Source organism: Arachis ipaensis, chromosome B9 (assembly GCF_059453495.1).
Source record: "Arachis ipaensis isolate K30076 ecotype BB chromosome B9, ASM5945349v1, whole genome shotgun sequence".
Taxonomy (NCBI): Eukaryota; Viridiplantae; Streptophyta; class Magnoliopsida; order Fabales; family Fabaceae; genus Arachis; species Arachis ipaensis.
This window is the reverse complement of record NC_142444.1, coordinates 148,864,334-148,886,632: the sequence shown is the minus strand read 5'-3', so window position 1 is coordinate 148,886,632 and position 22,299 is coordinate 148,864,334. Positions and strand designations below refer to the sequence as shown.

The following is a 22,299-nucleotide window of genomic DNA, read 5'->3' as shown; positions in this document are numbered from 1 at the left end:
ATTATCTATAACTCATTTACATATATATCTCATTCTATAGACTCACTGAAGTTGCGTGATTTTTGTATGCTTTTTACCGTGATTTTTGTTGTTAATTAACAGTGACCCTGATGCTAGGCTCATATAGGGTCTATAGCTATGATTTTGCATGGACCTTTGGTTATTTTTATTTTATTTTTGTTATATAATTCTATATATTCTCAATATTCCAAGCAGCACGATATGATTGCGCTCATGGGTTGAATGTTTTACTTTCCCAGAACAAAAGTCAGTCAAAGTGATTATTTGTCAAAAATTGTAGAATGTGTCCATCAAACGTTACACACACATATATATTGTTGTTTATTTGCTTTAATAAAGCAGTTGCAAAATTTAAATAATGGACAAAATATGTAATTCTATTTCTAATCCACATCATAAAGGTCCTTAGTGTCTCCTATTTTTTTTTCTCTATCTTTCTTATGTCATAATCTTTCTTTCTATTTGAGTTTTCCTCATACAATGTTTATTTATGTATATGTGATGAAAATTTTGGTCATATAAAAGTTGTTTATATATATAAGTAATTAAAAGCAATTCTATAACCAACAATCCAACAAAAATATGTAAAAAATTTAAAAAATCAATAATTATAATAAAAAATGTGTAATAAAAGTCCAATAGCAACACATTAAATTATTTTAGATTTTTTAAGGGTTTAGATATCAACATTGTTTATAATATAACATACAGAAGATATACTGTACAATTATTCTTAAAATCTCAAATTGAAAATCATTTTTGTTGTGTGGTGTGTAAGGGCCAAGGGCCACTTCATATAAAAAGATATTATTAATTTTTTTTAGTAATCAATTAATATTTGGATTAAAAAAAAACACACTAACTTTCTTTTTTCTGCCTTAATTAGCGCTCTTGATTGTTGCAATTAAGCCTTCTTTATACTTAAGATTTCTAATCCGATCCTCATATTAAGTTTGTCACTGCCACAAACCAAACTATATATCGATAAGGAGAGAAGAAAATAAATCAATAATTTAATTCTAGGTAAAAATATGAACTACTTTGGCAATGAAAAAACATAATCCATATAGTAGTTTATACCCAGCGTACAATTGCCGTATGCTTACATAAATGTAGCAAGCTAGAACAAAAATGAAAAAAAAAAAAAAGCAATTAAAGGAGCTAATATGATGTATGTTGCAATAATCTGAGTGTAGGTGTGAGTGAGAGAGAGAATTAGGTGATAACCAAGGAGGAGTGGGCTATGATTATTCTAAAACCTAAACAAAAAAGGTTATTAAAAAGCTGTCCCATGACCCAAGTAGTTGTGTAATCAATTGGTAATAAAATATGATTACATAAAAAGCAAAATGAAAACCCCTTCCTTTAAAAACAAAACTAAAGTAGCTATAGAGTTTATATTAACAAATAAAATAGGATTGCTTAAAATTTTGATTTCTTATTTAGAGTTTATTTGTTTAATGAAAAATGCTAATGCGCTATCAAAAAAAAAGTAATGAATGTAGTGTTTGTTTGGGTGTTATTAAATTGATAAAAAAAAGATTTTTTTTTATTTTTTAACGCGTTTGGTAAATTTTTAATAGTAAACGTAAAAATACTGAAAAAATAAAAAATATTTTTTTTGAAAAACTACAATTTACATATTTTTTTAAAAGATCTTTTTTCTTTAAAAGAATATTTTTTCACATAATAAATAAACAAAAAAGTACTTTTATATGGTTAAACCCAAACACAATTGATAAATAAAAAAATCTTTTTGCATGAGTTATCCAAACATAAAATTATTTTTATTTTTCTATAAAATATTTTACAAAAAGATAACTTAAAAAAAAAGATTTTTTCTTAAAAACTTATCAAAATAAATCAGTAATTTTCTACAAAAACTAACTTGTTATTAAAAATATAAAAAGGAAAAACAAAAAATAAAATATACTAAACAATAAATCCCAAAATTTTAAATTATAAATATTAAACTTTAAATTTAGACTTGAATATAAAATATAATAAATATAGTTAAAATTTATTTAATTAATAAAAAGTACAATATTCTTTGTTTATGTTAGTTTGGTAAAAAATTTTATTTTTAAAAATAGTTTATCAAAGTGGAATTTTAAAATATATATATATTTTAATTTTAACATCTATATTTAAAAAATCAAATTAAAAATAACCTTTAATAAGTACAAATAATAATTACATTTGATAAAACAACTTTTAAAATTTAAATAGACCATAATAAAAAATATATATATAATCACAAAATAACATAAAAAAAATGCATCTCTTGATATTTTAAAAAACATCAGTAATTTTTAAAAATTACAAATAAAAACATATAAGTTTTTATTTATCAAATATAAAATAAAGTATTTATGCAAACATCTCTTAAGAGAGTTTTACAGAATCAAACCTTAGTAAAAAGCATTTAATATTTTTTTCCATGGGTAAAATGAAATTGAATTAGTAAAATTTGAAATAATAAAAAAGGAAAGGCATATATAATTGCATGGAAATATTAGGGGAAAGAAAAGGAAAGGGTAGGTTAAGATAATAAGGAAAAAGGAAAGAGGGGAGTGATGGGGGGGAAGGAATTGAAAAGAGAGAAAAAGAAGACACATATTGGTAATACTTGATCTCCTTTATCCGGCTTTAGCTTTATTTTTATTTAAAGAAAGAAAGAAAGAGAGGAATCCATGTTGGTCCAAGCACTCAAAGACAAATTGAGCTTCAGAGCAAGAAAAGAAAAGCACACTTCGCTTTACGACCCAGAAAAGGAGATTTCAACACCTTCAGGGCTAGCTTCGGAAATTGCATTCCCAGCTCTCTCCTTCACCCAACCCAACCCCATAACTCAATCATTTCTCTCTCTCTTTCTCCTTTCCCCCCTTCCTCTCTTCTATATTTAGTGCTTGGTGGAGCTTCAACCTTGCCCTCAGGGTCCAACCATAACCCCACATATTCTTCTTCCTTTTCTCACTATTATTAGCCAAACCCTCTTCATCCCTCCCTATCTTTAGCCCTTTGCTTTTCCTTCTTTTATTCACTAGGGTTCAAAACAAATTTAATTAAACCCCATTTTCATTATTATCACCTTCTTCTTCTATCCATCCTTCTAGATCTCAATTCCTATACCTCAATATATATACCTCCTTCACTCTTGCTCTTTACTTCTACTCTCTCTCTCTCTCTATATATATATATGAGATAAGTTTTCTTATATCATTCATATCAATTCCAGCTTCATATGTATTCCTATGATGAAGCTAAGGAAGAGAATTATAGTATTAATTCTATATAGGTTTCATCATCATCATTATGCCATGTTTTATCATATTATCCATAGGTCTATATATGCATTTATGGAGGAAGAAATTAAGTTAGAGTATGTGTGTTATTACAACTTCCGCCAAAATAGCATTTGTCACATGTTTTTATTAGATGTGGATATGTATGTGTGCATCTAACCTAGTACTTAGTCATGGATACACATGATTTCAGGGTAAGTAGAGACTAAGTATTTGTTGTTGTTGTTTTTGATGTTACTATTGTTGGTGAGCTTTAATAAATGCAATTTAGACATGTGTGTTAAATTTGATGTATCTTAATTTCCTTTGTGTCACATCATGCATACATGTGTGTATGTGCCTGGCTCCCTGTATGCCATTTGTAGAGCTCATCGAAATATCTATGACCTCTGTAGATGGCGTATGAGGAGCCAAGCATATTCCATATACATACATGGAGAAATACAAACACGATTAAAATAAGTTTAATTATGTATGTCTACAGAAGAATGTAAACAAAAAAACCTATATATATGTTTATTAAGTGATATTATTATAAATTATCTTCACTAATTAAACATGTATTATTGTACTAACTATATATTAGAGGGCCATATATATAGGTCAATTATTCAACAGAGCACGGCATTGTCATTTTCAAAGTCACAGGTAATGCTTCCTCATTGCTTAACAAAGGTACATATCTTCCTTTTTTCATCATTGCAAGAAAGAAACTTATTATTTTCTATGTAAAGAAGTTATTTATTCTAGGGTTGTTCTGGTCTTGTTGATGATTCATAATGTGTGACACATAATAATAACACTGCTTATTGACAAACATATATGTACTACTTATTAGATAGTGTGTGTTTTTAAAGAGAGAAGAAACGATGGCATGGGAAAACCACAAGAAAAAAAAGTTACCGTAAATTTTTAGAACCTGTTCCTGACAATTAACATGGAAGTTATAAAAATTAGTTGCTTCACTTTTTCTTCTTGCCATGCTTGTCTGTTCTCATGGACATTTCATATGACCTCTGATTATACCAACAAATATATATATAATGGCCTCAAAAGAAGATATACTGTGTCATATGTCTATACAGTTAAAATGCATTTATTTATATCTAGGGAGAAAATTGGTCACGTGATCATTATGTTAGTCTAGAAAAGTTCAAATTCATAATGCAATAATGCAGTTATGATTCTAATAAACTCTTATTATACATTGACTCTTCTTACTGGTAAACATTTTCTTCATATACCTAGGTTAACTAACAGCTTATAATGAAACAAATTAAAAAATATCATGATGTACATTTAAAAAAGAAGGGTTTAGTTTTAATGTTATTCTTTAAGAATATATTTTTCAAAATATATTCATATATTATATACATGGGCTTTCATGGTTTTTTTATGATTGTGTAGGTGCATTGTTTTTGTTTTTGTAATTGTTTAGTGTGAACTCTCATATGATATTTATTTTTCCCCATCTTATTTTGAACATGATATAAAAATATAATTACTTTGAGAATGTCTTTAATTTATCATATTCTTATGTATAGATAAATAGATCCACCACTAATGTTGAGGATGGGAATACTGTTTTATTATTAATGCCTAGCTAGTTATTATAAGAATGTTCAATATTTTGTAGTTTCATATTGGAGTAATTACTTAAATACTGTCCACATACATAATGTTATTGTATGTATATATAATTATATATTCTCTTAAAAACATTGGTGGTCAATGAACCTTCTGGTTGAATATAAGAGCTAGTTAGGGAACTATATGTGTGAGAGTAGAATGTGAATGTTGATGAATTTGTTAATTATTAAAAGGGGTGTGATATAGCGTCTAGGTATATATGTTATCCATGGGTCATAAGACATGTAAAAATATTCATTTTTTAACCCATTAATTGCAATATATAGTGAAGAAAATATATAATCACATTTATAGTGATGAAGGTGTGAATTCCATTGATTCTCAAGAGAAATAGAGAGCATATGCATATATATAGTTTTTTTAAATTAGGGCACATATTGATGAGGTTATTTTTAGTAAATATTTTTAAATTTTTATTTTAATAAATACAGAATAAATTAATTAAAAAATTTTGGTATTTTTTATAATTGATATTTTAACCATATGTTTTTTAAATATTGATAAAACTTTGGTACAATACTCAATTATTGGAATTAAAACATACAATATGCGAGATATTGTCCCACTCTTAGAATTTTAAAAAATACTATAAAATCTAATAATTAAGTATTATTTATACCAAAATTTTATTAATATCTAAAAAAATTAGCCGATTTTAACTTATACTCTAGGAATACATATTCGTTAAACCCTAAACTATTCCAATAATTTTCTAAACTACAACATCCTAAAATGTAAAAGCTCACCAATAATTGCTATATATATTATTGCTCTTGTTCATTAGGAAATGTATATGCATGATGTATATAGTAGTATACACATGTATAATATGTAATAGTAAAGTTGCTTTTAGGTATAGGAGTTAGGCTTGATTGTATCTCCCAACTCCCAAGTAGTAGAGCATATAGTTAGTAAAATATTTTGAATGGATTAAATATTTTAAAAAAGAATTTATAATTAGGAATTGGGGACAACACAGCACATACACACGCATGGGGTCTGGGCAGGGCTTGAAGAAAGTGAAGAAAAGATGTATATATCACGGGAAAAGCAAAAGCATGATTTGTATGTGTGGGAATAGGAGGAGGAGGATGAAGAAGAGAGGGGGATTATGATTATGATTATGGCCACTGGGGAATAGGAATCTCATGCAAAAAGGAGTTGGACCACTCTCTCTCTCTCTTGCTGAGAAGAGAATATGTTTTTACGGTCAAAGCAGGTCAAAAGTGGGACCACCCTGGGGAACCCTGCCTCTCCTTTCTCTCTTCCTCTCTCCAAATTTGTTACATTCTATTATTTTCTAGTTCAACAATGGAATATTATTCTACTTATACATCATGGTTTTATTCTGTTAGGATCATATGTTATTAGGTTATTGTTTAAAAATATTAAATGTCTTGTAATTTTATCTTTTTTAATTTTTAATTCATATTTCATTGGTTAGTAATAGAATGTGGTTTGTATGACAAGAAGGCAATGATTCTAATATTCTTCTAAAACTAGAAGATAAATTATTATTTTTTATATACTGCATATAATAAGTCTGATTGTTCATGAATTAAATTCTAAACAATTAATTTGTTACATCATTCTCATTCTTATTATAGAATTAAAAAACTTAAAAAAATATTTGTATAATCTTAGTGTATTTTTTAAAAACTTGCTTTTATTCATACGTTAAATATATAAAAAAGAATAATTTCTTCTCTAATTTCACAAAGATTAAAAAATAATTACTTTATAAGATTACTTGTTAAAACTAATAATATGTTTCCTATAACAAGTAGTATTTTTATTTAGGTAATGTGTTTTTGGTTTTTCTTAAATAGTATCAATTGGATTATTAGTATCATAATAATCCAATTATGAAATAGATATATAGAGTTATAGCCTACTAATGCAGATGGATTATTAGTGAATATGATTGGTCAAAAAAAATAAAATAAAATAAAAGACTGAGAATGCAAGTGTGCAATGTTTTTTCTCAATGTTTGTTGAAGGCAACAGTGCTGATGCAAAGTAACCTGCAGTTTCTTTGTTCTTCACATATGAGAAAGAGAAAGAGAAAGAGAAAGAGAAAGAAAGAGAGAATAAAAATTATTAGAGTAATCATATGATGTAAGGTGCAGGCTAGGCCCGGTTCCTCAGTGTTTGATGCCACTGCTGGCAGATTAATTGTACTCTTCAACTCTGAGAAAAGTAGATTCTATACTATTCCTGTCTCACTTTGCTTATGGGAATCCATCAACCTCTTCTTTCTCCATTTAATTCTCCTTTCTTTCTTTCTTTTTCATTTTCCTATGCTCAATATAAAAAGAAGAATTATATTTTTTAAATCTTTTCTTCATATCTTATAATGTTAGTATTTATAAAAAAAATTAACAGAATATTTAAATTATTATTTCGTTTAAAAAATTGAGCAGAAATTAAGTGAATAAATTAAAAAATATATATATATATATGTCATCTAGCTAGATGTAACAAAATTTTATTTTGATGTTGATAAGATCTATGCATAATTAATTTTTTTAAAAAAAAAGTGCATATTGCATATTATGAATTTTAACTATAGCATGCACTCTGATATTGTTGTCCTTTTAGATGGGTTCCGTGAATTGTTGGACTAGAAAATAAATTAGTGTCATGTTATAGATATATGAATTATATGATATGCTCAAAGGCTTTATAGAAGAGATAAGGCAAATTCTGTAAGATTCTTCACTGCCATATGCAAACTGCGGTGTCCTCTACTCCTCTTGTCTAGTTGTGTGCAAGCTAAGTACGTGCCATTATATTTACATATATGATATATCTTATATAAGTTCGCGTTTAGAAGAGAAATTGAAATTAATTTGGGACTGAGAGATAATAATTGAGTGACACAGATTAAATTAAGTTTTTGTATTGTATTTAATGTAAAATGTACTGGATTAATTTATGTCTTATTATTATATTTAATTTAAGATAAATATAAAGATTAAGAGGTAGATTTAAAATTTACAAAATTAAATAAGAATACTTTTTAAAAGAAATATTATTAAAATATCAATTTTTGTGTTTTTATTTTTTGAAAATATTATAAGAATTGAAATTTTTTTATATTCTAAGATTGAAATTTTAGTTTCAATCTCTAATCATCAAACACAATTATTGAATTTTAATCCCTCAGTTTTAATTCCAGTTTGTAAAACCAAACGCTACCTAAATATTAAGAATAGGGTATGTGAGTCTCTTTTCTTTTTTCGAGCAAGCAAATCAAAAGGGGAGAGGAAATAACAAACATGGGAGAAATTAAAATCACATTGGATAAGACATCAATCTAGAAAGAAGAGGAAATAAAAAAATGAAACAACATACACAAAACAATATTGAATTATTCATTCCTAATGACAATGCCAAAGAGAGGGTATGGCATCATAACGTAGAAACCGATCAAATTGCAATACTTTAACTCTATTTGTAATGAGGTAAAAATATTACTTATCATGTAATTTATTTAGATAGCTTAGTTATAATTATTTTGTCAAAATTTTGGTTTATGCTATAAAACTCTTGATATCCTACTTTGCCTTTTTTTGAGCTTAATACTTACTTACAAGAAAAACATAATTAGTAAACACTTATGCATTAATTAAAGAGTTTAATTTTGATATATTAACCGTGTAAAGAGTTATACACAGTCGTGCAATCACATCTAGTTTTTTGAATGACCATTTATGTGATAAAATAAAAAATAATTATTTTTATTAATATGACAATTATATATTTAGAAACAAATAAAAAACTACTTTATATTTACATTAAAATTAAATTATTAATTAAATTCATCCAACACAACTTTTTAATTGTGTTTTGCCGACTATTTTGCTAGAAGCTAAGAAGTTATGATAATCTTTCTTTAATGAAGTGAGCAAAGTATACATGTATAACTAGCTAATATCACTGATTAATATAAGACTACGTGAAATAATCACCACCCAAGTCTCAGTATATATATATATATATATATATAAACATAATCAGGTTGTGACTAGCTTTTATTTCTTAGCATAATAATATAATACTAATAATAATTCATCTTGAATAAGTCCTCCATGTACCTTCTAAAAAAAGACAAGGATTTACAATGAAATATAAAAAAAATATTTTAAATAAATAAGTAAAATAAAAGATTAAAAAAAGAAGTTGCATTATTATAAAAAAGAAATTGAGAAAAACAAAACACTCTTAATAATTGGATGGCGACTAGAGAGTCACAAGGTGGCTTTTTATCTTTTTTTTTTTTTTTTCTTTTCTGAAAAAAATAAAAAATGATCTTATGGTATCTCAACTCTGCTATTTGTAATTTGTCTTGTTTTAGGGAAGAGACATGGATCTGATGCACAAGGGGAGCCCCCTTATGGGCAAGTGTCACTTCATTCTTAGTTGTCATCTCTTACACATGTTTATACTCACTTATTTTAGTTTTCAACTCTATAAATTAAATTACAAACACAATAATCACATTGTTAACAATCATCACGATTATTTTTTGCCAATTATACTCAACTAAATAACATGGTAGGAATAAGTGAAGTAGCTGGAGAGAGGTTAATTAAGAGTCGTTTTCTAAAACACCTTTTAATTTTTGAAATTTCAATACTTGCTAATATTTTTTTTTCTGTCAAATTATCACATGTAAAAGTAGACGAGTAAATAGTCAAAATCATCTCTAAAAAATTATTCATTCTCTAAATTAATTTTCGAAAAATTTTTTTAATCAAATTCGTCATTCAAATATTTTAAGTTAGTTATATTAATTCTTTTGTCATTTTTGTTGCTGACAATATCAAAATTTGTTGATATGGCATATTAAGTGATACCACATTGACTACAACACACACCTGACACTCCTAATTAGCTACTAGCGTAACAAATTTATGCAATTAATCAAATCAATGCCAAATTGAAGAGGACCTCAAGACATTGAAATTTCTTAATTTGGAGTTGATTTAATCTAATTTCATAAATTAATCATATAAGTAGCCAATTAAGATTATCAGGTGTACACTATAATATAGCTTAACATGTCATATTAGCAAATTCTAATACCATGAGTAATGGAAGTGACATTTAATGTGACTAACTTAAAGTATTTTAAAGGTCGAATTTGATTACAAAAATTTTTCGAAAACTAATTTAAAAAACAAGTAATCTTTTTAAGACGAATTTGACCATTTAATCGATTTTTTCATAGGCCAACTCAAAGAAAGAACTGTTGTGATCTAAGCAATGACATCATGGCTGAATATTGATATTACATGCTGGTCATAAATTGTTGCTGCAGTTGGAGTTTCATTAAAAAAAAAAAAAAATCTTGTGAGCTTACAACGATTCATGGTCCTTTGCCAAATGAGAACATTGAGGTGCTCCTACTAAATCGTTGCACTAATCAAGCAATTTATGAATTAATGACTAGTGAGGGTATTAAGATTATTGTAAACATTTAAACATCCAAGTCAACAACACCGCATACCAAATTGCCTTCTCACATTTTCTGAAAGTAAAATGATCCTTCACAATAATAAAATTAAGGCTTTTCATAAAACTTCTGTTCTGTGCTTCCAAAATAAACCACTCTCATTCCAAATAAACATTTTTCTAATAGTAAATGATTTTATTATTATTCATGTAGCAGCAACATAATAGCAGAAACAGTATAAGGCAAAGGTGAGTATATTATATAATATGAATAAAATTGTCACCAAACTTCAAGGTAATTCATTTATACAAGAAACTGGGGAAATTACAGTATACAGAAACCTATAGTACAATGCAGCCATTGCTACAACAGAATAATAAGACACTCTTCAGATTGAAAAGAAAACCAATTGAATTCTAACCCCAAAACAATTGAATCTAGTACCTGTACCAAAATATTCTTTAATATTACTTCTATGTAAAGATTAAATAATTAGTGGGATGATATGAAATAAATGCTTTGATTCAAAACTATTCAAAATCTATCACTGCCTTTGCTGGGGCTTTTGTTTTCAGGATCATCTCTTTGTACTCGTCTTCAGGATTCGACAAAGAAACAATGGCACCTCCAGCTCCTATTGAAGCTTCACCATCATGTATAATCACCGTTCTTATGACAATATTAAGATCAAATGTCTGGTTATACGAAAAAAATCCGATACAACCGGAGTATATACCTCGAGAACAACTTTCAATGGAATCAAGAAGTTCCATCGATCTCAACTTTGGAGCACCAGTCATCGAACCACCTGGGAATGCAGCTCTTACGCAATCTACTGCACTGGCGTCAGACCTCTTCTTCCCACGAATGGTGCTCACCATTGTGTGAACAGTTGCATACGACTCCACATCCATGAGACGTGGCACATGTACAGATCCTGGATCACAGACCCGACCGAGATCATTCCTTAGAAGGTCCACAATCATCAGATTTTCAGCTTGATCCTTTTCACTGAGAGAGAGGAAGCCAGTTAGTTCATAACATATTCACCCATCTTCGTCTTAAACTACCAGCATGTTAAGATTTCGGATTCTGTTAATTTAAGAGTTTAATTTTCTTGGACAGCATAAGTCTATAGATAAAATATTCTGAACTACATACACAACTTCATTTGCAACCAAGCATAGGTCATCACACATTTCAAAGAGTCTTGATAGTTTTTCAAATCACAGAGGCATCAGCTAAACTCCGAGAATCAATATATCACATGACAAAACAACTTTCGAGAAAGTGAGAAACCATAGTTTAAGCTGTAGTAGCAATATTTCAGGATATGATGTTGAAAAGACCTAAATAGTACCCAGAGAAAAGTGGATCACCTGAGTTGCAATTTCAATTTGAGTTGCTCATCTTCCTCGGCGGTAGCACCACGAGCTATTGTACCCTTAATGGGCTTAGCTTCTAGGATATTATTTCTATCCAACTGCAAGAACCTCTCAGGGGAAGAGCAGCAAATACACAAGTCTTCCTTCGGAAAATTAAGCCACGCAGCATAAGGTGCTGGATTCCTTTCTCTCAAATGAAGATAAAGTCCAAGAGAGTCTAAATTCTCGATCGGTTTCCTCATCTGAGTTGTGAGGCACAACTCATAGCTTTCTCCATCTTTAATGTATTCCAGGCACTTCTTTACATCCTCAATGTACTGCTCTCTAGATTTTTCAGCTGCAAAACCGGCCTTTTGTGAGGAACAAGTTAGAGGATGAAGATACTGCTTTTCTGACCCCATTATCTCAGAGCCATTTAAGTTCAGAAGCTTCTCCTCAGCATCATCCAACCACTGTGTCATGCTTGAGCTTTCTTCATGTATAGCCAATATATAAACATTGTCAGTTTTGTGGTCAACAGCTACAAGGCTGTCGACAAAGAAAAAACAAGCATCTGGAGTTTCGGATTTGTGACGATTAGATGCGACGCCGCATTCACTTTTCAGGTTATACCTGCATCAGAGGAAATTAATAGATGAGAAAGAAAAGGTGATCACATGCACAAAAAAAAGAGATCACAATTAGAAAGGCACTTGAAAGAAAACAATGCCATTGCTTAAACTAAGCATTTAGTTACTCAGTGTAGACATACAATAGCTTTGAGTTTACCACCTACCCGATGTAACCAACATATCCACCATGAAAGTCAAATGGCAGACCTTCGTAATCTTTTTCATCATAGTGATATGATTGAAGCTCCTGCCAAATGAAGAAGGCAATATATTTACATGAGAAGAAAAAAGAACATATTGGATTATGATAATTAAATAAATAAATATAGACCTGTTAATATTGGGAAGATACAAGTCTGTACAAAGAAAAATACAAAGTACACAAATGAAGGCTGTTCAAAGAAAAATTATACTTTTTTGTCTCTGCTCAGTTTACTTTATCCTGCATCCTACATATCCCTTTCTTCATTTCTAATCAGAAGAGCAAAATTCAAAGCCATATATGGCATTTTATTGGTCTAAACCACAATCATGCACATTAAGGATCTTTATTATGTATGTCATATCTACATATTTCTTGTTTATTAATTGGGATATACACATTCTCTCGGGAGAAAGAAGTTTCATTGGAGAAAAAGGGGACAACATTGCAAAGGAAGGGCAAAATATCCTCCAAAAACCAAACCATAGAAACTAAACATGACAAGTGTCAAGGACCAACTATCTTGAAATCTTAAGTTGTTGGGCAGGAGCCATTGAGCCAATAGTGATTTTATATCTCTAGTTCTCTACCCTCTAGCACTCTCCTTCAGAATATAACTTTTTGGCATTGAAAGATAGGCGTGTGGGCCCATTTTTACCTTCTGCTTGAATTTGACTTAATTATGGTACATGGAGATGATAAGGATAGTATTCCTAATGAAGACTCTGATCCTATGTCAAGATCCTATGTTCTAGAAACCTTATGCAAATAGAAAAGGATTAGGCATAGCCCTATATCTCTTAAGGTACAATAAAGAAGTTGATCAGTTCCAAGGTACATCTACAAACCTTGTTCAAAAAATCAAAAAAACCTTCTTCCAAGAATCTTGTTTCAGTGGAACCTTCACAACTTTCCATTGACAAGTAGCCACCACCTTTCGAACACTCATCACTGGAAAAATAATGAAATATACATTATTTATCTAAGAATATACCGAAGAGTAAAAGGTATGACCATTATAATGGTAAATAGAAAGGTTTTTTCATGTCAATGCATCAATGCAGATAACTATGACAATGCATGATGCATAAACTGAAACACAATGCATGATGATGATGACGATGATAGAGAAAAATAATCTATAATAAGGAAGAGAATATATGAAAAGGGAAGAGATAATTACAAAGTAATTTAACAGTAAAGAGTATAAATTTCAAACCTTTGATCAGATAATCTGAAAGTCAATTGCTTCCAAAGTGGTCCACCTTTTCCTCCCATGAATGAGAAACGTGCTCTTCCCTAATTAGGATGGCAAGAATAATGTTAAATATAGAACAGTAAGTTGCGGTGGAAGACATGGCATATAGATTAGCACAGATGATGAAATGCAAGTTGTATAGAAATTAGAGTTTCATGATCCAAGTGAGAAAAGATCTACCATGTGGAAGATGATTAGAATAAGAGCTTTCTGTTACTTATCCAAAATCACTTAAAAGGAAAGGAGAAAGAAAAACCAGGAATTCATATAAAAAATACCTTCTCTGTGGAAGAACTATCCAACCAGAAAGTGTTTTTAGGTTCACGTCCAAACAACCCACAAAATATACCTTTCGCACCACCGACTTGACTAGCCAGGTGAGTGTATTTCCTCCATTTCAACTTCAAACATTTTCGATCAGTTCTTGCATGATGAACATTTGCAATGTTGAACTTTTCTAAACAAGTCATCTCAGCATTATCATCTACCATATGTCGATGACCATTAACTACCTTATTTAGCTGATCAACTTTACTGTTCTCTGAATTAATACTTCTATATGAATCTCCACAATGTCTACTAGCACTTGAAACCTGCATGTGTGCTAAAGAAAGTTTACTGCTCAAGTAAATTACATAGAACTCAATGGTAATAAAAATAATAATAAAAACATGGAACATGGAAACCATGTTACAAAGATTTGAGTCACTTTGGCATGACCGACATACTGGTTAATATTTGTAGCACACCACGCAAGAGGAGTGGCCACACAAAAATAACTTGATAAGCACACGTGTCAGAATGAATTTGCATTTACATACAAAAAGTTCTTCAGTTTACCGTAAGAATGAACATGTTTTTCTCTGCTTTGTGATGACTTGTATCTCAGCCAATACTCATTTGTAATATCTCTGAAATTCTTGAATATTTGACTTCCATGGAAGGTTGCAACACTCTCTGGATGAAACTGAAGGTCAAAAGTGTTGAGTTGAACATAGTTCATAAAAAAGATTAAAACAATAAAAACAGAGACCGACATTATAATTAAACAATGTCTGTACATAACACCTGCACGCCATAGTGCGGTCTTGTGCGATGCTTGATCCCCATAAGAACTCTTGGACTTCTTGTTGTTCCATTTCCTGCTTTAGGTGAAAAAGAATCAACGAAGACATTTTTCTCTCTCTGTGTTCCAAGAGCATTGGAGATGTTATGATCCTTCGGCCCAACAAATGGAAGTGTGCTCGAGGAAGACGTCCAAGCTATTGGAATGAGCACTTCAGGAAGTGATTCAGAATCTATAACCAATGAATGATATCGAACCACCTGAAATATGGGATAAAGAAGTATTACTACTGCTGGTGGTAGATCAGATAGATCTTGTTCAACTTTTGACAAGAATAAAATGAATTAACCATAAACTGCAAGGGACTAATTTACGTTAATAATCCAATCATGGTGCACCATACGTAATATTCTGATATTATCAACAAATTATCTAACTGCACAGCCATTTTTTCACCCTGAAATCCAGATTATCATAATGACCTACAATATGGGGCATTTGGTTTGCGAAATGTTCTAGTTTCTAAATGCAACAATCTTTGGTTAATATTGACTAACTTTTATGTCTCAATTATGAATATGATAACTTCAGGATTGAATACTACGTGAATATTTGAATTCTTTAAAATGTTTGAGGATTCAAATTCATAATCTTTAGACTATAGTGGCAAACATACCTTGAAACCTGAATTCCTGCCAGATGGTATGCCATGAAAAAGCTGGCAGCCGCCATGCTCAACTTCACTACATGGTAGAAAGAGATAAAATGCAACAAAGAAGTAAGGAATAAACATTATACCTAATAAATGACATTTTAATTTAGGTGAATTCATCTTCCTGATGATAATAAGTACATAATAATACTGAAAAATCAGCATACAAATTTCTGAATTTTTGGGTCATACCTCAAACGCCCATGGATTGGTTCGGGCGCATGGACAATGTGAGCTCCATGAACATATCCCAATGCCTACCAAATCATATCATCAAAAAGATGAGTAACAATATTAACTTTAAGATACTATGTAGCAGTAGGTAACATGTGAAAACACACCAGGATTTTACAAGAGAAATTGGTGAATAACTCCATAGCTAATATCAATTATTTGTGGACAATGATTAGTTTACCATATTATCAAACAATAGACCATTATATTGGTCCCGGGGGGCAAAATCAAAGCATAAAGTAGGAGAAAATACCTGGTGTCCGAGGCAAACACCCAAAACAGGTATATCCCAGCATTTATGCAGTAGTTGAAGACAAATACCTGACGCATACAAAATCATTTCCTATTAAGATAAAGAATCTCGACACCTCATAACACAAAGATCAACACACATACTACATTAAAATTATAAGATTAAACTATGAAAATTATATCTTTTAAAAACACATATAGGCATAGTTATACCGACAATCCATTCTTTTGAGGATATTTCACTTATATGGTTAGAAAAAGGAGGTGTTGAATCTGCAAATTGGGATTTTGGAGGGGAGGGGAAGAGAAGGAAGGGTTTGTAGCATAAAAATTCATAATTTGACACCACAAACCTTTTCTTTCCTTCCAAAACCCCAACTCACAAACAACCCCCTAAAAAAAAATAGAAAAGTCAAAAGTGTATCTGTGGGAAAAACTGAAGTAGCATCCAATGACAATATACAAATACTCGTCTAAGATGATGAAGTCATGCATAAAGACCATCAATCAACAAGTTTACCAACTTATTTTTCGGTTGCATCTTCTAGAGAAGTAAATGCATAATGGGAACTCCACAAAGACATCCATGTTCTCACCTATATCTTGTGGGCATGCTGGAGAACCAGGTCCAGGCGATATTACAATGTTATCAAATGCATTTTCTTCATACAAGTAATGGCTAAGTTCTTCCCATATCCAATCATCATTTTGGATTACCACAGGAGGGACTGGCAAAGTTAAAAACAAAACCAGCTGTTTATTTTGATTCTTAATTACAAGATAATTCATTTCTAAACAAGTGGGAAGCTAATTATTCACTCCAGATATATATATTTGAATCTATATATAAAACAGCAATTCTAAGGAGAGAATCTAATGATTGACCATTACAACACTACCATTCTGCAGGTTCAACTTGAAATCACATCCACCTTCAAAGGAAAGATAAAAATGGCATACCTCCATTAACAACAGATAACTCCTGATATATATTATATGTGTAACTGTCATAGTTGTCAATCAACAATGTTCTCACAAAATCCGGCTTCTGTAAAGGCAAAGGCACCTGTAGCCTTTTCTTTCTTTTAAATGACTCTTCTAAGTGACTATGCATCAATTGGCAAGATATAGTCACATTCTTTCTATCATAGTTCGATGGCTGCACATCATCTTTCTTAATAAAACAAGAGACTCTCACCGACGGTTTGAACAAAAGAAAGTTCACATTTGCATATTGAATGTCTTCACTTGTTGGACAAGTGAGCTCAGAAGGCAGCAACCGCAGAGCAAGGTTCATTTTTCGTATTGAAAAAGTGTCCGAAAAACTGGATTGGATTTGAGCAAGAAGCTGCAGCCTCCACACCACTGCCAACACCACCTTCTGCAGATGAAATATGCATGCAAAATTCTCAGTCTATGATCTAAGCTCTGTGCTCTGCGCTCTATTCTTTTATGTCTTCTAAACTCATAAAATGTCACAAACTAAGTGTTAAGTTCATGTCAGTGTACACCTATCAATTAACGAGCAATTACATGCAAAAACCAGTTTTTGATCACATCATAGCAACTAATAAAACATGTGAACCTCTAAATAAAGTGAACATATGGAGAAAAAAAAATGAAGTTTGAATGGGAAAAAAGTGATTTTGAAAACAGCCCAGAATGCATTTCAACCTGAAAAATGAAGAACAAAGAAACAGAGGCACATATGTAGTTGTTGATAACTAACACAAACACAATTTTGTTCCTGCTATTTTGGATTATATGGAATAGAAGTTGCAGATTCAAGAGATCACAAAGGGATACAAAACTCAATGAGCCAGATCACATAAGAGAAAGAAAAAGATGAAAAGAAACAGAAGAAGAAGAAGAAGAAGCTGAAAGTAACAAATTGGATTTAGAAACAATAAGCAAGCAAAGAGAGAGATGAAATGAAAGAAGGGAAAGTGTGGATACCAAAAAGCGAAAAGGAAGAAGGAGGAGAAGGAGATAGATACCGCAGTTTACGGAAGAAGCATGGTTGAAAGAGATGGTGGCGAATGGTGACAAAGGCGGTGAGGATTCGGAGCGGGTGGTACAGGCGTACAGCCGTGCAGATACATGAAGAAGAATCAAATCACCTCACTTTATTCTATATATTGTGACCATGCCACTCAATTTTTTTTTCCCCTTACGATCATAGTATTTTTTTTCTTATTCGTGAATAAAGAATTCATTACAAACTAAGTGCGAAAGTTTTAAACATTAATGACAATGAGTAATAGCTCAAATGGCATAGTCTCCCCATATTTAATTAAGAGGTTACGGATTCGAGTCTCCTATCTTTGGTAAAAAAAAAATTTTAAACATTAATAAATTTATTTACAAAAAAGAAAAATTATAGTTATATTTATGAAAGATGAATTTTGTATGATATAATTATTTAAATATTAAAAAATTATTTAAAATTTTTAAATTATTTTTTTTAATTCTAATCTCAATACTTTTTTTAAATTTCAATTCTTTTTTATTCTTTTCATAAATTTCATCATTTTTATCATTAATATCACCACTATGATCACTATTAAGTATTAACTATTATCTTCACCTTCTTTTTTTCTACTGTCATAATAATATCACTATTACCACCAAACTGTATTATGCTCCATGCAAATGAGAACACTCTTGAATCTATGACACCTGGATTCTTACATAATTTTACTTGATGTACTATTTTATTTTGAGTTTGTCTTTCTGACACATTCAAACACTCCTAAATTTCATTTTATCTGTATTTATTGTTGCTGTTACTCTATAATTTCTCTCCGACGTAACTACAATATTTATATTCATAGTCAGCCCACATTTTGAAAAAGAAGATTATTGCATAACAAGATAAAGAAGAAGAAGATCGAGTGAAACAGTGCTATTTTACTATTGTTATGCTCGATTATCATTATTGTTGTTGTTGTGACAGTAAAAAAGGAAGAAAGTGAGATTGATGGTTGGTGACGGCGATGATAATGGTGTTGGTGAAGAAGGTAATGAAATCTATAGAAAGGATAAAAGAAAGATTGAGATTTGAAAGAGGGATGTTGCGATTAGAGTTACGAAAAATGTAATTTAGAGTTTTTAGGTGATTTTTTAGTATTTGGTTAATTTTGTCGTACGGAATTCATTTTTTATAGATACAATACAACTATAATTTCTCTTTTTGTCGTGGATAGATTTGTTAGTATTTAAAACTTTTATGAATAAAAATAATAGTTTACGCTATGAAGTATTTTTTTAGTGACTACGCTATGAAGTGTTTATATACAAAGAAGGTGAGAGCATTAACATAATTTATTATTTTTAAATAGCAGTTAATTTTATATTTAAAAATATAAATTAAAATTATATTGTTAAATTATTAAATTAAAAAAATTGAATAAAAGAAATATTATAATTTTAAATTTAAATTATTAATATAAATTATAATAAATAAATAATTAAAATTTAGTTAATTAACAAAAGAGGTAACTTTTCTTATTTAATAAAAATATTTAAAAATAAGTTATTTTTTATTATTTTGCTTGTACAAATTAATATCTAAACATATTTTGTGAAATATCCTAATATATAAATGTGTAAAATATATTAGATTTAAATTTAAAAATCTTCAGTCATTTGTTATTATTTTTAATTAATATAAAAAATTCAAGAATTTTATTTATACAAAAAAATTAATTATTAAATTAATTATTAGTAAAACAAATATTAAAATATAAAATATATATTAAAAATAAATTATATTTATACACAATATATTACAATTATTTGTGATTAATGTTTTGAGTGCATCTAACATCTTTAAAAAAAATTATTTTTACTAATCTAATAATATAGATCAACCCCTATTAAATGATAAAAAAGTTACAAGGCTCAACTTTGATGATAAAAATGTCAACTTTCGTATCCTACTTTATTAACAAAATTTTCTATTAAAAAAATTAATAATTTTAAATTATTATTTTTAGAACATTGATCGAAACAATAAATATAAAAATTACAAAAAGAATATTATTAAAATTTTATAAGCATAATTTTTTTAACTACTTTCTTATTAACAGGAAATAACAAAAAATATTTTCAGTTCCTCTAAAAGTCCAGTTATTTAGTAAAAACAAATATTTCAATTAATCTATATATAACGTATAATTTTAATTGTGTCTCTTGGATGTTTTAAGAATTACTCATTATTATTATTATAAAGTTCAGAATTATTATGGCTACATTTGGCAAATGTAGGAGCAAATGAACCAGTTTATCGTTATCTTAAAAAATGTTGCTGACTAAACAAATGGCTATTATTAAGACTCACCAATATATATATGTTGCCAGTGAGGTTGAGTATAAAGTAATTGGGGTGCTAAATATTAATAGAATCACCATATCTCTCATAAGCCATCACTATAGTTGTCAGAATTAGATCGAATTGATTCGACCAAAAAATCGATCACAAGAACAGTCTAATTAAAGGATCTAATTATAGAAAGAAAAAAATTTATTTGGACAGATTTGGACTAGTCAATTTTAACAAAAATTGATAAAGTGATGAGTTAAGTCTTAAAATAGTCATTGAAGTTATATTCGAATTTTAAAGTGGACTCTAAAATTAATAATTATTCTATTTCATCTTCGAACTTATACTCCGAAACTCATACTAATTCCTAAGATATTTTCCGTCCATCAGAACCCTAAAACGACGTCATTTTGTATTATTAAAAAAAAAAAAAGACTTGAGCCTCCTCTCTCCCTCCCCCTCCCCTTCCCCTTTTCCTTCTTTTCCCTTTATTCTCTGTTTCTTGACTTTTCGTCATTACCTCCCCACCGCAAACGAGCCACCGCCAGTGGACACCTTCCTTTCCACCGGCGCGGACCTCCAAAGCCAATCCATTTTCTCCACAAGCTTGCTGCCGGCTGCCACCACTCTAGCGCCGCCGTCGAATCCAGACCACTGCGACGTCTCCCTCTGTCATTCCTTCCCAAGCCGCCAGCTGCTAGCAACCCCAGAGACCACCACACCACTCCTTCTTCTTCCCTCCTCTTCACATTCTTCTTTTCCTTGTTTTTCTCCTCCCCTTCGGACAAGACTAGCCAGCGTTGCTACCACCCTGCACCGCTGGCCTGTCCCTTCAGCCTCATCATTACTCACAAAACTCAACCCCAACCTCTCCTTCCAGCTCGCCAATCTCTCACTGACACAGAAAAACAGCCGAATAGAGGATAGCCCTTCTTCATTCCAGCAAGAACATGGTACAAATTCAAAAGGCTTATCATTTTTTTTCTTTGTGTGTTTGATGAAGAAAGCAAGAAGCCCAAGAAGCAAGAAGTGCTTCTAAGAGGTGAAAGATGCAGACTTTAGAGAAAAGGGAAGTAAAGTTGAGACGGGCATTGGTGGGTGGCTAGAGAGGGATGCCAGAGATGATAGGAAAAGGGATCATGAGCGTTGGGGAAGGGGAAGGGGAGGGGAGGCTCTGGGTTTTTTTTTTTTATATATATATAATACAAAACGATGTCATTTAGGGTTCCGATGGACGGAAAATGTCTTAGGGACTAGTATGAGTCCCGGAGTGCAAGTTCGAGGATGAAATTAGGTAACTATTAACTTCAGGGACCACTTTGAGACTCGAGTGTAACTTTAGAGACAACTTTAATGCTTAACTCCGGTCGTTTAAATAACCCGGTCGATTTGATATTTTTTTTTTTGAAAATCCTTATGGCCTAACCTAAACGATCGAATCCCTCTCTCTTAATCTCACTTAGTATATATCTCAGCCTTGCCCTCCAGAGTCCAGAGGCACCTATTCAGTGTCTCACACTCAAAAGACACCACCGGCCACTGCCAATGTATGGTTGTTGCCACGATCGCCAGCTCTTCTGCCTCGTCTCATTGGCTCTTGTGTGTCTCCATCATTGCTCCATCTATGGCTTGCCTGCACTATGTCGTCACGTCTCGTTGCTCCCGTGCATCTGTTGTTGACGTAGTCGCGTCCTCGTCCAACGTGACTCGCCATCACTACTGCTTTTCCCCGTCAGTCTCTGTTTCGCCGTCGCCATTACATAGTTTGGTTTGTCTATTCTTTGCCCGCATTATTCAAACAAAGCATTATTTATTTTT

The 22,299-nt window shown here is 30.6% G+C and overlaps 1 protein-coding gene across 4 annotated transcripts; it reads right to left on the bottom strand.

Moving 5' to 3' along the window:
* Window positions 1-10,675: 10,675 nt before the first annotated feature.
* Window positions 10,676-18,335, bottom strand: LOC107617854 (aminodeoxychorismate synthase, chloroplastic). Of its 4 annotated transcripts, XM_088499468.1 has the most exons (15): window positions 18,155-18,332; window positions 17,118-17,538; window positions 16,754-16,885; window positions 16,159-16,226; window positions 15,864-15,928; window positions 15,636-15,702; window positions 14,962-15,219; window positions 14,734-14,860; window positions 14,406-14,497; window positions 14,172-14,294; window positions 13,855-13,934; window positions 13,484-13,586; window positions 12,598-12,680; window positions 11,817-12,434; window positions 10,676-11,448 (listed from the first exon to the last, which is right to left on the bottom strand). In XM_088499468.1, exons 2-15 carry the CDS (start codon window positions 17,452-17,454, stop codon window positions 10,968-10,970), a joined length of 2,634 nt encoding a protein of 877 aa, XP_088355594.1. In that variant the 5' UTR covers window positions 17,455-17,538; window positions 18,155-18,332; the 3' UTR covers window positions 10,676-10,967. The 4 variants fall into 4 exon arrangements, with proteins under 4 accessions (XP_088355594.1, XP_016175209.1, XP_020966318.1 ...); XM_016319723.3 differs by having other exon boundaries at window positions 14,172-14,497; window positions 18,155-18,335; XM_021110659.2 differs by having other exon boundaries at window positions 14,172-14,497; window positions 18,114-18,242.
* Window positions 18,336-22,299: the final 3,964 nt, after the last annotated feature.